Consider the following 15081-nt stretch of genomic DNA (forward strand, 5'->3'; position numbering starts at 1 on the left):
TTCTTTGAAAAAAGTAATATATCTAAATCCCTAACAGGATGAGGAAAAAGAGAACATATATATTACCAATATCAGAAATGAAAAGGGAATATAATGACAGTTTTCAAACATTAAAAGGAATTATAGGATATTATCAACAAAAATTATGCCAACACATTTGAGAAGTTCTGGAATGGACAGATACAATTTAGCAAAACTAACACAAGAACAACAACAAAAAAAAAAACTGATTAATATTTTGTCTATTTATATTTGGTGTAATTCACCCAGAAGACAGATTCACTGGTGAATTGTTCCAAACACGTAAGGACTAACTAGCTCAAATTTTATAGAAAAACTTTCAGAACAGTTCCCAACTCCTTTTATGGAGCAACATAAACTTGACACAAAACACAGACAAGTACATGAAAAGAAATTACAAGACAAATGTCTAATTAGGAGACACAGAAGTAATTTTTTAAAAGTCATGTAATGAATCTAGCAAAATGAGAAGGCTAATAAGCCAACATATCCCATGTCCAAGTGTGGTTTATTCCAGGAAGACATCTAACCATCTGAAAATCAAGGAATGTAGTAATTCACATTAACCAAAGGATTTTTTTTTTTTTAAGACCATGACACATGCAGAGAAGGCACTGGATAAAATATTCACTCACAATAGAAAAAACTTCATAAATTGGGAATAAAACAATTTTCTTCATTATTATAAGTCATCTATGAAAAACTTATAGCTAGTATTATACTTATGAAATATGGAACATTTTACCCTAAGATCAGGAACAGGGCAAAGATGTTCATATTCGCCATTTCTATTCATCACTGTAAAGTAATGAGGGGAAAAAAAAAGATATAAGTTTAGAAATCAAGTAAGACTTTCTTTTGTTATTGACAGGATTGTACACAGAAAATCCAAAATAATCCACAAATTATTTGAATAATTCAAGTAATAATAATTTAATTTATAAATGTCACTGGATAAAAAGATCAATGTACAAAAAGAAATTCCAATTCATGCTAGCTGAAACATCAGAAAGGAAATAAATAAAAATATTTACAAAGCAAAACATACCACATACCTAGAAATAAATTAAACAAAGATATTCAAGACCTCTACAATGAAACTACGAAACACTGTTAAGAGAAATTAAAGACAACCTAGGTAAATGGATGATTATATTATGTTTAATTGGAAGACTCAATATTGTACAGATGTCAATTTCATTCAGGTTATGGCATCAAGTCAATGCAATTCCAAGCATACTCTCAGCCTATTTGTGAAAATTGATAAGGAAATCCTAAAAATAATATAGAAATGAATGAGGAATAGAGAAGGCAGGACAATCTTAAAGAATAAAAATGTCGTAACTCTCTCACTACCAGATTTCTAAATGTACCACAAAGCAACATAAAGGTTGAGAAGCCATCTTTAGCAATCCAAAGATATGTTAACAGACAGCATTTAACCTTTGTGAAAGGATTTCTAGAACTACTCAGCCCCTGCTCAGTTACCAGACTTCAGTTTCCTCCTGTTGCTAGGACTCCAGTAAGCACAACATGCTAGCTGACAATATTACCCCACATGCCCCCTGCTGCCTCCTCCCCTCTCCGTACACAGCACAATGGTCAGGACTCTGATTCAGTTGGTGCAAACTCTACTCTGGTTTCTGGATGAGCACAGGAGCAGGTCCTCAACAAATGAGAGTATTACATTCCTCTGGCCACAGTGATTAGGTAACTATTGGCAAGTGAGCCAATCGGGTTCTATTATAATGATCATATTGGAGTTGTTCAAAAAGACCATCGCTTTTTTCTCCCTGAGACGTCAACCTAGAAAGAAAGCAGCCTGGATCTTCTGGGACCCATGGTAGAGAGAAATAGCCTGCCAGGAAGAATACCTAAATGCAAGATGACCAGCCAAGACACGGACACAGAACTCACGTAGGTAACGGCTTTTTAGCCCCAGGATCCCAGCCTCCCTGAAGCTAGTTATACCCAAGAACTCCTCAAATAATCAAACCAATAAATTCCCTTTATAACTTACACATATGAGAAGAGTGAAAAGAGAAGTCAGAGATGGGGAAAAGTTATCTGCAATATATGTATATATAATATACATAAGTTATATGTATCATATATATATAACACATGGTTTTATATATGTGTATGTAACTAGACATACATATGATACACATACATACAATAAAAGACAAGTCACTAGAAGGAAACTCTTTTAAAAAAGGAACCAAAAATGGGAGAAATGCTTCAATAGGGTGCCCTCATAAAAGATATCCAAATAGCCAATAAGCACATAAAAAAGTATTTACCATCACTACATATCAGGTAACTGCAAACTAAAACCAAAGCAGGATATTGCCATGTCCTCTGCTGAATGCCTAAGATTAGAAAGGGCTGACCAGCTAAGGTGGAACAACTGGAATTTTCCTGCACTGCTTTTAGGATGACAGGTGGAATCCACCTTTTTGAAAAACTGGAATACCTACTAAAACTAAAGCTAAAGTCTACCCTATGAGTCAGTGATCTCATTCCTACAAACAAAACATATGCCAAGAGAAATAAGTGTAGGTCAGCGAAAAGAGCAACTGAAAGGCAAACTAGACATCGTGCTGAGAAAAGAAGCCAAACCCATAATTGTACATATTGCACTTAAGCACTTAGATAAGGATCAAGATCAAGAAGAAACGAACCTAATAAACTGAATAAAAGTCATAACTGTGGTTTCCTCTGTGGAGCAGTTATTGAGAAGGCAGATAAATAAGCTTTCTGGAGTCCTGGAAATGTTCTGTTCATCGGGGTGTGTACGTAAGTGAAATTTCATTAAGCTATACACTTAAAATTAGCACACGTCGTGTACATTAGTGTACACACACTTTACTAAAACAGCAGCAGAGGATGAAGGGAAGGTGGCATAGGTCTACTTTCAGAAATAAAGGGTAAATACAATGGAAGGGAGAAGCACAGCTAGAGGTACCTCAAGAAACACAAACCAAATAACTTTCATGTCTCTCAAATAAAAAAGCAGAAAAATCTGAAGGCGTCAAACATAAATCTTCCTCCGCTAAAATAGGATGATGCCCTGTCTGATGCTTACCTTACTTATACCTAACTTTCCTTACTGTCCACAGCCCTTCTTGCTGGAGATACCCGTGGACTTACACAGATGTCTTTCCCCTTGAGCAAAGTGACATGATGCGATTGCACTACACAGAAAACGATCGTGCTCCCAACTGGGGCCACCCCGACATAGTCAGTTGATGTGCCAGAGGGACTGCTGTATCAGCAAAATGACAATGCTGGAACTTGCCGGAGAATCCAGGAAGCTGTGTATGACCGTGATGAAGGAACTTATGGAGAGGTCTGTGGAGCTGCTGCCTCTGACGTTACTGAAGTAAAAGCATTTAATGTTCTGTTTCAAGCTAGCATTGATTGGTGGGTCCAATCATCAGGAAAATGAGCTGGACACTGAGGCTCACCAGGCCCCTATGCACCTGTCTCCATCTTATGGCCCCACTAGACAGAGAATAGCTTCTTCCCTCTGCCTTCCAATTCTCATGCAAACTCTGTTTCAGACAACTCTAACCTGGGATTGGGTAAGGAAATGATTCTGAGAAATGGAGTCCCAACCATGTCCAAATTAACACACAAGCCAGCTCAACCAACTTTACTTCTACCTTTCTTGTCACAAGGTCCCTTTTTAAACTCAAAACACTGGGTCCAATTCCCAGCCATGATTAAGGACAAAGAATAAAATACAAAAACAGTATATTAGATCCAACTCTTCTTTTGAGACCTTTGCATTATTAATTTCTGTTGAAATGACTTATTAGGCAGGAAAAGTTTTTAACAGTAAAAACTGATAACCTCAAAAACTTTAGGTTCTTTTAGTTTAAAAAAAAAAAAAGGAAAAAAATATTGGCTACGCAATCTCCAGTATCTGCCATACCAAATCAAAATGGAATTACCAATTATAAGAAAAAAGTTACAAAAGAAATTACAAGTACCAAAGTGTTGCTACCATAATGACTGCACACCTGGAGAACAATGAGCATTAATTAGATACTAATTAAAAAAAAAAAAAAAGACCATTCCTGCTTGCATATGAAAAACACCCTGAATCCCCCATGGGTCCAAAAGAATTTGTAATGTAAAGAATATTTACATCTCGGCTGAAATAAAAGTAGCTATGATAAAATGTGCTTAGAGATAAAAAAGTAGTAGAGGAAAATTTATCACCTCAAATATTCGTATCAGAAAACAGAAACTGAAAACGAGCCAGCAATCCACTTTACAGGTGAGGCCTTGATCTGTGATTCTTGTGTGAATTTTCTTATGTGCCGGAAGTGACGTTCACAAAGGCATTCCCACACAGTGTGCGTACACAGGTTTCTCTCAGCTGCAAGTTCTCAAGTCTTCAAACAGATAAGCACTGGCTTATCTTACAAGAAAGCAATGCTTTCTTACATTCATGACACATCTCCACAACGTTCCAGCTATGCTACGAGGTGCAAGCACCTTGCAGACATTCCCACAGTTCTTACCATTTATACATTTTCCCTAGTGTGAGTTTTCACATGTCTTCGAAAGTAGGCAGGACACACAAAGGCTTTCCCACATTCCTTACATTCATATGGTTTCTCTCCAGTGTGGCTTCTTACATGTCTTCGAAAGGATGAGGGACAACTGAAGGCTTTCCCACATTCCAGACATTCGAAGGGTTTCTCTCCAGTGTGCATCCTTGCATGGACAGTAAGGTATGAAGAATGGCGAAAGGCTTTCCCACATTCCTTACATTCATAGGGTTTCTCCCCAGTATGTGTTCTCATGTGGATCCTCAGAGCTGAGGGATAAATAAAGGCTTTGCCACATTTCTTACATTCATAAGGTTTCTCTCCAGTGTGAGTTCTTACGTGTACTGTAAGATGGGAGGAACTAATAAAAGCTTTCCCACATTCTTTACATTCATAAGGCTTCTCTCCAGTGTGAGTTCTTACGTGTTCAGTGAGGGATGAGGAACGGCTAAAGGCCTTCCCACATTCCTTACATTCATATTGTATCTTTCCAGTGTGATCTCTCACGTGTGCTCTGAAGGATGAGGGACAACTAAAGGCTTTTCCACATTCCTTACATTCATAGGGTTTCTCTCTACTTTGATTTTTCACGTGCGTATTAAGGGAAGTGGGAAGATAGAAGGCTTTTCCACATTCCAGACATTCATAGGGCTTCTCTCCAGTGTGTTTTCTCATATGGATACTTAAGGAGGAGGGACAATTGTAGGCTTTTCCACATTCCTTACATTTATAGGGTTTCTCTCCTGTGTGTGTTCGGACATGTACAGTGAGTTTTGAGGACTCGCTAAAAGCCTTCCCACACTCTTTACATTCATAAGGCTTCTCTCCGGTATGAATTCTTATATGTATTATAAGGTGAGAGGAAGAACTAAAGGCCTTCCCACATTCCTTACATTCATATGGCTTATCTCCACTGTGAATTCTTTTGTGTTTGGAGAGTGAGGAGGAACAACTGAACGCCTTCCCACATTCCCTACATTCATAAGGCTTATCTCCACTATGAATCCTTTTGTGTTCTGTCAGGGATGAAGAACAGCTAAAGGTTTTCCCACATTCCTTACATTCATAGCTCGTCTTTCCAGTGTGAATCTTCATATGTGCCCTAAAGAAGGAAGAACAACCGAAGGCTTTTGTACATTCTTTACATTCGTAGGGTTTCCCTTCAGTGGGATTTTTCACATGCTTTCTAAAACAAGCAAGAAAATGGAAAGCTTTCCCACATTCTTTACACCGATAGGGTTTGCTTCCAGTGTGAGACCTGATGTGATTCTTAAGGGATAAATGATCTGTGAAGGCCTTTTTACACTCATGGCATTCATAGGACTTTACTTCAGTAGTTCTCTTGAGTATATTAAGACGTGAAATTTGGCCAAAGGCTTGTCCACATCGATTTTCTTCATTACATTCATAGATGTTCTCCACAACTGGACTTCTTTTAAAAATAAAAGCACATTATTAGTAATAAATACACTTTTATCATTTTTAGTGACTATGTACCTTTTCTGCCCTGTCAAGTTACAAGTTCAAAGTTCTCACTGAAGGATCTACAATAGCCAATATGATCACTGAGGTTTTTTTTAACAAGACAATTTTTCCGATATTTGCTTACAACTGAACTATGTGTCAAACACTTTAGATCTCAATGTCATTTTTGGGAAAAAAATCTTGGAACAATTCTTTATTGAATCAAAAGTTTTGATCATGTTCTAGGTACATGTTCTTTAAGTTTTGACATTTTAAGATTCTCTCCTGAGGCATTACTTTTTCTTTTATGAAGGGCACTCACCTCAAACGTCTCTCATGGTTTTTGTTCTGATAACAAATACCATGGTATTTCCAGTTTTTCTGTAAAATGGATGAGCAAGAATCATTCCTTTTGAATCTTACTATTTTCTGTTCACTGGATGTTTTTTGTCCATAAATATCTTGTGGAGCTACTGCTTCATTAGTTTTAAGTTGAATCTCAAAATCTGAAACAAAGAAGTAAAGGCACCTATAAGCAAAGGACTTCTGGCAACGTGGCTGTTTCAGGACTTTGGTAATACACACAAGGGTCAAATGGTAAGCAAGAAATTACTCTATGAAGACTGAGACTGACAGTAATACAAATGAGGTATTATTAGGAGAAAAAGGGCCGCCTAGCTGGCTCAGTCAGAAGAGCATGGAACTCTTGATCTTGGGGTCATGACCTCGAGCCCCATGCGGGTTGTAGAGATTGCTTAAATAAATAAAACTTAAAAAGGAAAAAAAAAAGGAACCAGTTCCTTCCTGAAGTGCACATGACCAAATACTAACTTACAAGAAGAAATATGGACAGTCTTTCCCGAGAACAAGGAAAGTGTGAGAATACTGATAAAAAGTCAAAATAGTAATCTAAGGTATCTGGAAGATCAGACTCCTCAAACAAAACAAAGTTTTGTTTTGCTTTTATTTGTTTTTTCCAAACATCACACCCCCCCAACCAGGGGAGTTTTTCCCAAGGATTCTTGCCTTCCTGGTGCTCCCCCTGGATGGGTCCTCTTTCCACTGTCTCCAGGTCCTCCTCTTGTTTCCACTGGGAGATCAGATATGGTGTGTGTAGTGGATACCCTGTTAATGCAGAAAGGCTTATCATTAGGGAAAACAATGAGGAACCATAAACATTTCCACGAGACAGGCTCAAAATTTTGCTCTTCTGATACTGTAATTATGAGCAAGAGCAAACTGAATTTCTACGAAATGTTTGTCAAGCTTTTTTTAAAGCAGGGGCAGGGCGGGGGAGTAGACAATGACAAAGACAACGCCACGGCCTCTGATTTCTAGAACTGATGTGACATTCATTATCTAAACTTCAATATCAGAAGCTGGTCTGATACAACCAGGACATTTTGTTCTCCTATTGCACACAAATCATCTCACAGAATACCCATCTTAAACAAGATTACTCTGAGACCATGATAAAATCAAACAAAATAAAGCCAGTACATAATTAACTCTAAGAATGACCCCCCCCAAAAAAGTCACTGTGCCACCCACAAAATACTCAATAATAAGATTTCTACTTCTTTTTATCAGCATTCAATCTAAAGTGACTACCTGTGGACTGGGTTGAACAGTGTCCCCTGAAAATTTATATCCAAACAGATCAATGAAACAGAACAGAGAGCCCAGAAATAGAGCTACATAAATAGAGTCAGCTGATCTTTGACAAAGGAGCAAAGGCAATACACAGAGAAGATAGTCTTTTGTCAACAGAGACTGAAATAACTAGCCATCAACATGCAAGAAAATTAATCTAGACACAGACTTTTACACTCTTCACAAAAATCAACTCAAAACGGATCACGTGGATCAAAGACCTAAATGTAAAATACAAAACTATGAAACTCCTTGAAGAAAACATCGTGTGAAAAGATAGCCTAATATGTCATCAGGAAAATGGAAATTAAATCAATAAGAAATCACCACACACCTATGAGAACAGCTGAAATCCAGAACACTGACACCAGCAAGGATGTGGAACAGGAACTCTCATTCATTGCCAGGGGGAATGAGAAACGGTACAGCATTTTGGAGGATAGTTGGCAACTTCTTACAAAACTTATCTTACCATATGGTCAGGCAATCACACTCCTTGGAATTTACCCAAAGAAACTGCAAACACGTCCACCCAAAAACCTGCACATGAATGTTTACTGAAGCTTTATTCACAACTGCCCAAACTTAGAAACAATTAAAATGTCCTTCAGAGGGTGAATGGATGAATAAAACTGTGGTACACCCAATGAAATATTATTCAGAATTAAAAAAATGAATTATCAAGCCACATAAGACATGAAAGAAGCATAAATGCGTATTACTAAGTGAAAGAAACCACTGAAAAACCTATACCATATGATCCCAACTACATGACATTCTAGAAAAGCCAAAACTATGGAGATGACAAAAAGATCAGTGGTTGCCACAGATTAGCGTGGAAGGAGAGATGAACTGAGAGGCAAAGAGGATTTCTGGGGCAGTGAAATTACTCTATAAGATACTATAATGATGAATATATACGATTACATATTTGTCCAAACCACAGAACGTATTCTGTGTTGAATGACTTCACCAAAGTTATACCTAATGTATAACTATGGACTCAGGGTGATGACAATGTGTCGATTCAGGTTCTCAACTGTAACAAATGTACCACTCTGGTAGGATGCTGATAGTGGAAGAGGCTGTACCTGTAGGGAGCAGGGCGTACATGAGAAGTCCCTGTATCTACCACTCACTCCTGCTGTGAATCTACAACTGCTCTAAAAAAAGTAAGCGTATCAAAACAAAATGTCATGTCCACTTGAAACCTCAGAATGTTACTTTATTTGGAAATTGGGTCTCTGTAGCTTAATCAAGTAAAGATGGAGGCATACTGCATTAGAGTGGGTCTTAAATCCATTGACTAGTGTCCTTACAAGGAGCGGCACAGAGACAGAGGGAAGAAGGCCATGTGAAGGTAACGGCAAAGATTAGAATGATCTAGTTGCATGGGGCGCCTGGCTGGCTCATCTGGTAGAGCATACGACTTTTGATCTCAAGGTGTGGGTTCCAGCACCACGTTGGGTGTGGAGATCACCTAAAAATAAAATCTTAAAAAAAAAAAAAAAAGAATGATATCGCTACAAATCAAAAAACACCAAGTGTTGCTGGCAACCACAGAAGCTAGGGAGAGACAAGGAGAGATTTCTCCCATAGAGCCTTCAGAAGGAGCATGGTCCTACTGACACCTTGTTTGTACTTCCAGTCTCCAGAAATGTGAAAGAGTAAGTTTCTGCTGTTTTTAGCCACAGTTTGTGGTACTTTGTTATGAAAGGGCTAGGAAACCAATACAGCCTGCTTCCACAGACCCATCTCCAAATCACTTACCCAAAGTACAAACCCTATAATATGTACTTTTTAACACGTTCTTTTTGAGACCCATCACAGCTCCCCAAGTCATGTGCTCTCTCTCCCTGCACTGCGTAATAACCCCCCTTGTTTACGGGTATGTTTCTGAGTAAAGAGCTTGGACATCAGTAAAATTCTCATAAGGACCCAAACCACAAACCTCCCTAAGGCCCAAAATGACCCCTGAAGTCTATGCCCAACACTTAATAAGCCTCAAGGCTTTTAACCAAAAGAAAAAGGCAGTTCACTACACAGATGTTTATTTTCATGGTGAAGCCATTACATTCTAAGTTCCTTGGGGTCAGTGACCATGTAGGTCTTATTTACCAATTTATTCCAATTCCTCAGCCTAGAACAAGGTCAATTAGTAAAGTTGTCTTCTAAGTAACTAAATGAAGAAATGTTGCCATTCTTACCTAATGAGGCCAGGTTCTGGAAGTTTTCCAGCATCACATCTCTGTAGAGGCTCCTCTGAGCAAGATCCAGCAGAGCCCATTCCTCCTGGGTGAAGTCCACGGCCACATCCTCAAAGACCACGGAGTCCTAAAACATCCCACATATATTCTTTTCAGAAAGGTACCAACTCTCCCCACATGTGCAGGAAGATTGATGAGGTTGTTAATACTGGGGAACTGAGAATCAATTCACAGGAAGTTCTGAAGATTTTATGGTCTCCCAACATCTACCCTAGAATTCAGACACCAGAACTTTCTCTTTCTACCCATTACATCCTTCCTAACTGACCCCGTCCTGTCTCATGGATCTAACCACACTTCTAAAACACCAAATTTATATCTTGCACAGTTTGATGGTGAACAATTCCAGTCTTATAAAGATCAAGGACACTCCAGAGCCTATAGCAGAAATGACAGAAATGCTCTAGAGATGAAATAATTTCCACACTGACACCAGCAATTCCTTGTTACACAAACAATTTCACCTGCTTCCTTCTTTCCCACGCAATTAGCACAACATGAAAGACTGGGTCAAATCCAAATGAGGTTTGAACGCATAAAAACACACTGAGGAACAGGGAGCTTTTCTTTTTTTTTCTTCCCAGAAATCTGAGGCCCAGGAGCTTACAGAAATATAACTTTCAACTCAGGCCCACAGCTGGCCACACTGTCTTATACTCTAGGCCAGGAGTCAGCAAATTACCGCACATGGGCTAAATCCAGCCTACTACTTGCTTGTGTAAGTAAAGTTTTCTTGGAACACAATAAAGCGTTTGTTTATGCACTATGTGTGGCTGCTTTCAAACTAAACTGGCAGTTTAATTGCAACAGAAACTCTATAGCCTTCAATGCCTAAGATACTTACAACGTGGCCCAATAGAGAAATAGATTGCTGACCACTACTCTAAACAATTAAGGAGGTCAAGGTCCTGGTGGAATGGAAAATCTTTTAGAGAATTACTAGCTCCTACTTACCTGTGTCATATTTTTCTGTAACTCAGCAGCTTTTCTTTCTTCTTCCATGTTCCCTTCATGAAGGAAGTCAGAGCACTGAGAAGTTAGAGCTGAGGAAGGAGAGAGAAAACACAAGAATCCAGGTCTCCCTACAATTTCCACAACTCATGAGCCTGAATGCTGTAGCACATCCATTATGAAGGACCACTCCCCTCAAAACACACACCACACACACAAAGCATACCCCCAAGACACCCAACCAAACACACACTGATCTTGTAAGGAGGTGGAGTAATCTTATCTCCTCGAGAGCTAAAAAAAAAAATACTGCTGGGGTCCTTGCTAATTTAAAAAAAAAAAAAAAAAAAGCTAAAAGTCCCATATTCTAAGTTAACTGAAATCTAAAAAAGTTTAGCTGTCAGTTTTCCCATGATAATGAAAAACAAAACAAAACAAAAGCAGACAAGGCCTGCAACCATAAAAATACACACTGTGTCAAATTCAAAAAAGCACTTACAGATGCGACTTCTGGGGGCCCTGCTCCCAGTATTTCTTACTTCTGCACCACTGGCAGGCTAACAGGCATTGCTGCGCAGCCCCTGACCATTGAACCCTCCCCTCCACGGGTTTTGGGCCTCTGAAACTTGATTTTTTCCAAAAAGCATCAACAGACTGAATTCCACACAAAGGAGGCAGAGAAGACTGCCATGATGTGACTCTCGTGCTAACTTGAGCCTACACAATATAGAAGAGCAGAACAAGAACACCTGAAGTGAAGTTAGCAACATGTCCTCTCCCATTAGTGGTATCTGCAGCTCTATTACATATATTTAAAATAACAAAAACACAACAGTTTTTTTCCATGCAGTGGATCAAGTAGTACATTTTAAAACTGATAAAAATCACATCCTCCACTATATTAATAACATGCCATTTAAGTAACCATGATGTGAGAATGACCTTGCAAAGAGCTTTTCTCTCATTGAAGCACTGCAAATCAGGTATTATTGCAACCAGTTTATAGTTGAGAAATCTGAGAGTCAATTAACCACACACTCAATGTTACCCAGTCAGAAAGCTGCTGAGGTGTATGTAACACAGCGTGTATTACATAGACAGGTGTGTGAATGCAGGCCAGTTTGTCGTCAAAGCCTAAACTCCCCAAAAGTGTATTTCTGAACATATATCTTACAATTTAGTTGTCAGTGAGGCTGTTATTACTAACATTACCAGAGTCTAGCCTAGAATCCTACTGTGCACTATGGAAAGTAGACAAATGAAGTATTCTATTTAAATATTTTATCCTGGGGTACCTGGGTGGCTCAGTTGGTTAAGTGTCCGACTCTTGATTTCAGCTCAGGTCATGATCTCAGGGTCGTAGGATCAAGCCCCCCCATCAGGCTCTGTGCTCAGCGCAGAGTCTGCTTGTTCCTCTCCCTCTGCTCCTCTCTCTCTCAAATAATAAAGAAATAAAATTTTTTAAAAAAATAAATGTTTTATCTTTGAGCTCCTCTTGACTAAGCCCCCTGTTTTGAGCAAGGATGCTTCCCTTAAGACCCCTCCCTACCTCTTGATCCTTCGTTTAATATTTACCCCAATCCCACTATATACAGACACAGGGAATACAGCACTGAACAAAACAGAAAAATCCTGAAGGATACAGATGTTATAATCATTTGAGGGAGGGCAGTAAATGACCAAAATGTTATCAGGTGTGGTATATGACACATAATAATGTAGCACATTACAGGGATAAAGAATCACAACACACATTTATTTTTAGCCAGTTAGGACTACTTTTGTGGCAGGGAAGCAGGAGAAAATTGAAAGAAGTGTTTCAGATAACACTGGAAGTCCACAGTTGGTATGGTACATATGTTTACATATTTATATGAATATCGTCAACTCCCAGAGAAAATAAAATCAGTATGAGTGGGCTAACCTTTAACTTAAAGGATGGAAAAAGAACAGCATAAAGGTTTAGAAAAATGAAAATAGGACAAAATTAATATTTTAAAAAACTAATAAAAAGAAACAAAAACGAGCAATGTGCCCTTTGAAAACTAATGAAATCAACAAAGCTTTAGCAATTTTAACAACAGAGCATAGACAAAGAGTTATGAATGAGTCATAATCACAGATGTTGAAGGGAGAATACAACAAAAAAGTTAGGAGAATATATATGAAAATGTACAGATAATGAATGAATTTCTAGAGAGAAGTACAACTTTCTGGCAATGATCTAAAATAAATACAAAACTTAGGGCTGCCTGGGTGGCTCAGTCAGTTAAGTGTCTGCCTTTGGTGCAGGTCATGACCCCAGGCTCCAGGGATCAAGTCCCACATGTCCCACATCAGGCTCCCCGCTCAGTGGGGAGCCTGCTTCTCCCTCTGCCTGCCTCTCCCCGCTCACCCTGCTGCTTGTGTGCTCTCTTTCTCTCTGACAAATAAATAAAATCTTTTAAAAAATAATAATAAAATAAAATACAAAATCTGATTATAGGCAATCCTAAAACGAAAACAAAACAAAACCCAGTAGTTTAAAACATGCCCACAAAGGAAATATGAATTATAAATTGTTTCACAGGCAAGTTCACCAAACAAGTAAAGGATTCATAATTCCACTATAGGAGTGGAAAATACTGTTTTTCCTGCGTGTTTCCAAGGCAAAAAAGTACAACTCAAAACAGGAAAGATCTCATTCACACATATGAACGCAAAATAATATAAAAGTATTAGTACAGTCAAGAATTGAATAATGAGGGCATAATCACAAACCAAGTTCACTTCCTCCTAGGAATGAAAGGTGGTTATATATAATTGAATCCTCAATTAATATAATCATCACATTAACAGAAAAAGATCATTATGACTCTTCCCCTTAGATACAAAATAGTGACCGATCTATATCAATCAATATCCATTGCTGATCATTTAACCCATTAGAACTAGAGGAGAATAGCTTTAATTAGGAAAAAATAATTACTACCTAAAACAGCTACAGCAAACTTTTTTTTCGTTAAAGGAGGCTCCGTGCCCAGTGTGGAGCCTAGTGAACCTTGAATTCACCACCCTGAGATAAAGACCTGAGCTGGGACAAAGAGTCTGAGGCTGGGGTCACCTGGGTGGCTCAGTTGGTTATGCACCGGACTCTTGATTTTGGTTCAGGTCTTGATCTCAAGGTTGTGAGATCCAATCCCAGGGATCTGGGTGGGGCTCCCCCACTCAGTGGGGAGTCTGCTTAAGATTCTCTCCCTTCCCTCGCTTAAAAGAAAAAAGTCGGACACTTAACTGAGCCATCCAGGCGCCCACAAATATCTTATTTAAACGCTGAAATGATAGAATAATTCCCTCTGGGATCAGGAACAAGGCAAGGATGCAAATTATATGCTATTCTAGTACTGTCTGTCCACTGGTCCTAGCAAACGCACTAAAAAAATAAAAAGGAACGCAAGGTACAGGAATAAAAGAGCAAACGCTGAAAATGGCACAAGATCTCACTCTCGGTGTGAATTTCAAAGCAATCTACAGATAAATAACTAAAATTTATAGCTGCATTCGACCACGAAGGGGGTTACAGAGATACTAAGTAATCAGTTCACGTTTATGTACCTGAATATAATGTATCAAACTGATGCCCACAGGCAAGGTAAAATTCACCGATGAAATATCTCCTGTACCAGGAGGGGAGATGGGAACGGCGTTGAGGCAAACGTCACCCCGTGCTCACCGAACACGCCGAAATCCACTGACCAGCGTACAGACGAGGTGGAGGCGCTCGTCCCCGTGACCGAATGGCAGGGATGCTTTTACTTTCCGAAAAGACAGCAAAGGATGCTTTGTAAGGCCGACTACATAGGAGGGTGGTCCTCTAACTCCGGCCTGCAGCCGACTCACCCCGGCTGCCGCACGCAGCCCAGAGCTCCTGATTCAGTGAGTTTGGGACAAGCCGCGGCCGGGTGAGGCCCCCGGCGCTGCGTTCTTGCGGGGGCAAAGGGCACGGCCAGAGCGGCCGTCCTCCCAAAGCTGACCTCTCCCCCTCCCGCAGACCGGACCTGGGACTGGCCAGACCAAGCCAGGAAGGACGCCGCGAACTGAGGCAAAAAAAACCGCCCCAGACGCTAGTGGGGGACCGCGGAGAGATGGCCGCCAGTTCGCGCACGCGCAAGAGCTCATTT

The 15081-nt window shown here is 39.5% G+C and overlaps 1 protein-coding gene across 4 annotated transcripts; it reads right to left on the reverse strand.

The window, feature by feature from the left end:
- Positions 1–510: 510 nt before the first annotated feature.
- LOC113242943 (zinc finger protein 699) lies at positions 511–15081 on the reverse strand. 4 transcript variants are annotated; one of them, XM_048211688.2, is made up of 6 exons: positions 14634–15081; positions 10925–11013; positions 9911–10037; positions 7077–7175; positions 6373–6556; positions 511–6015 (listed from the first exon to the last, which is right to left on the reverse strand). In XM_048211688.2, the coding sequence occupies exons 2-6, from the start codon at positions 10970–10972 to the stop codon at positions 4560–4562; spliced, it is 1914 nt and encodes a 637-aa protein (XP_048067645.1). In that variant the 5' UTR covers positions 10973–11013; positions 14634–15081; the 3' UTR covers positions 511–4559. The 4 variants fall into 4 exon arrangements, with proteins under 4 accessions (XP_048067645.1, XP_048067644.1, XP_026337106.1 ...); XM_048211687.2 differs by having other exon boundaries at positions 511–6018; XM_026481321.4 differs by having other exon boundaries at positions 511–6018; positions 14516–15081.

Source organism: Ursus arctos, unplaced genomic scaffold (assembly GCF_023065955.2).
Source record: "Ursus arctos isolate Adak ecotype North America unplaced genomic scaffold, UrsArc2.0 scaffold_14, whole genome shotgun sequence".
In the NCBI taxonomy this organism is placed as follows: Eukaryota; Metazoa; Chordata; class Mammalia; order Carnivora; family Ursidae; genus Ursus; species Ursus arctos.

Coding starts and splice junctions, on each gene's coding strand:
- LOC113242943 (XM_048211687.2), bottom strand. CDS start 10,972: ATGGAAGAAGAAAGAAAAGCTGCTGAGTTACAGAAAAATATGACACAG. Junction 10,038..10,924: donor TACAGAAAAATATGACACAG/GTAAGTAGGAGC, acceptor GGGATGTTTTAG/GACTCCGTGGTCTTTGAGGA. Junction 7,176..9,910: donor CCAGAACCTGGCCTCATTAG/GTAAGAATGGCA, acceptor CTGCATTAACAG/GGTATCCACTACACACACCA.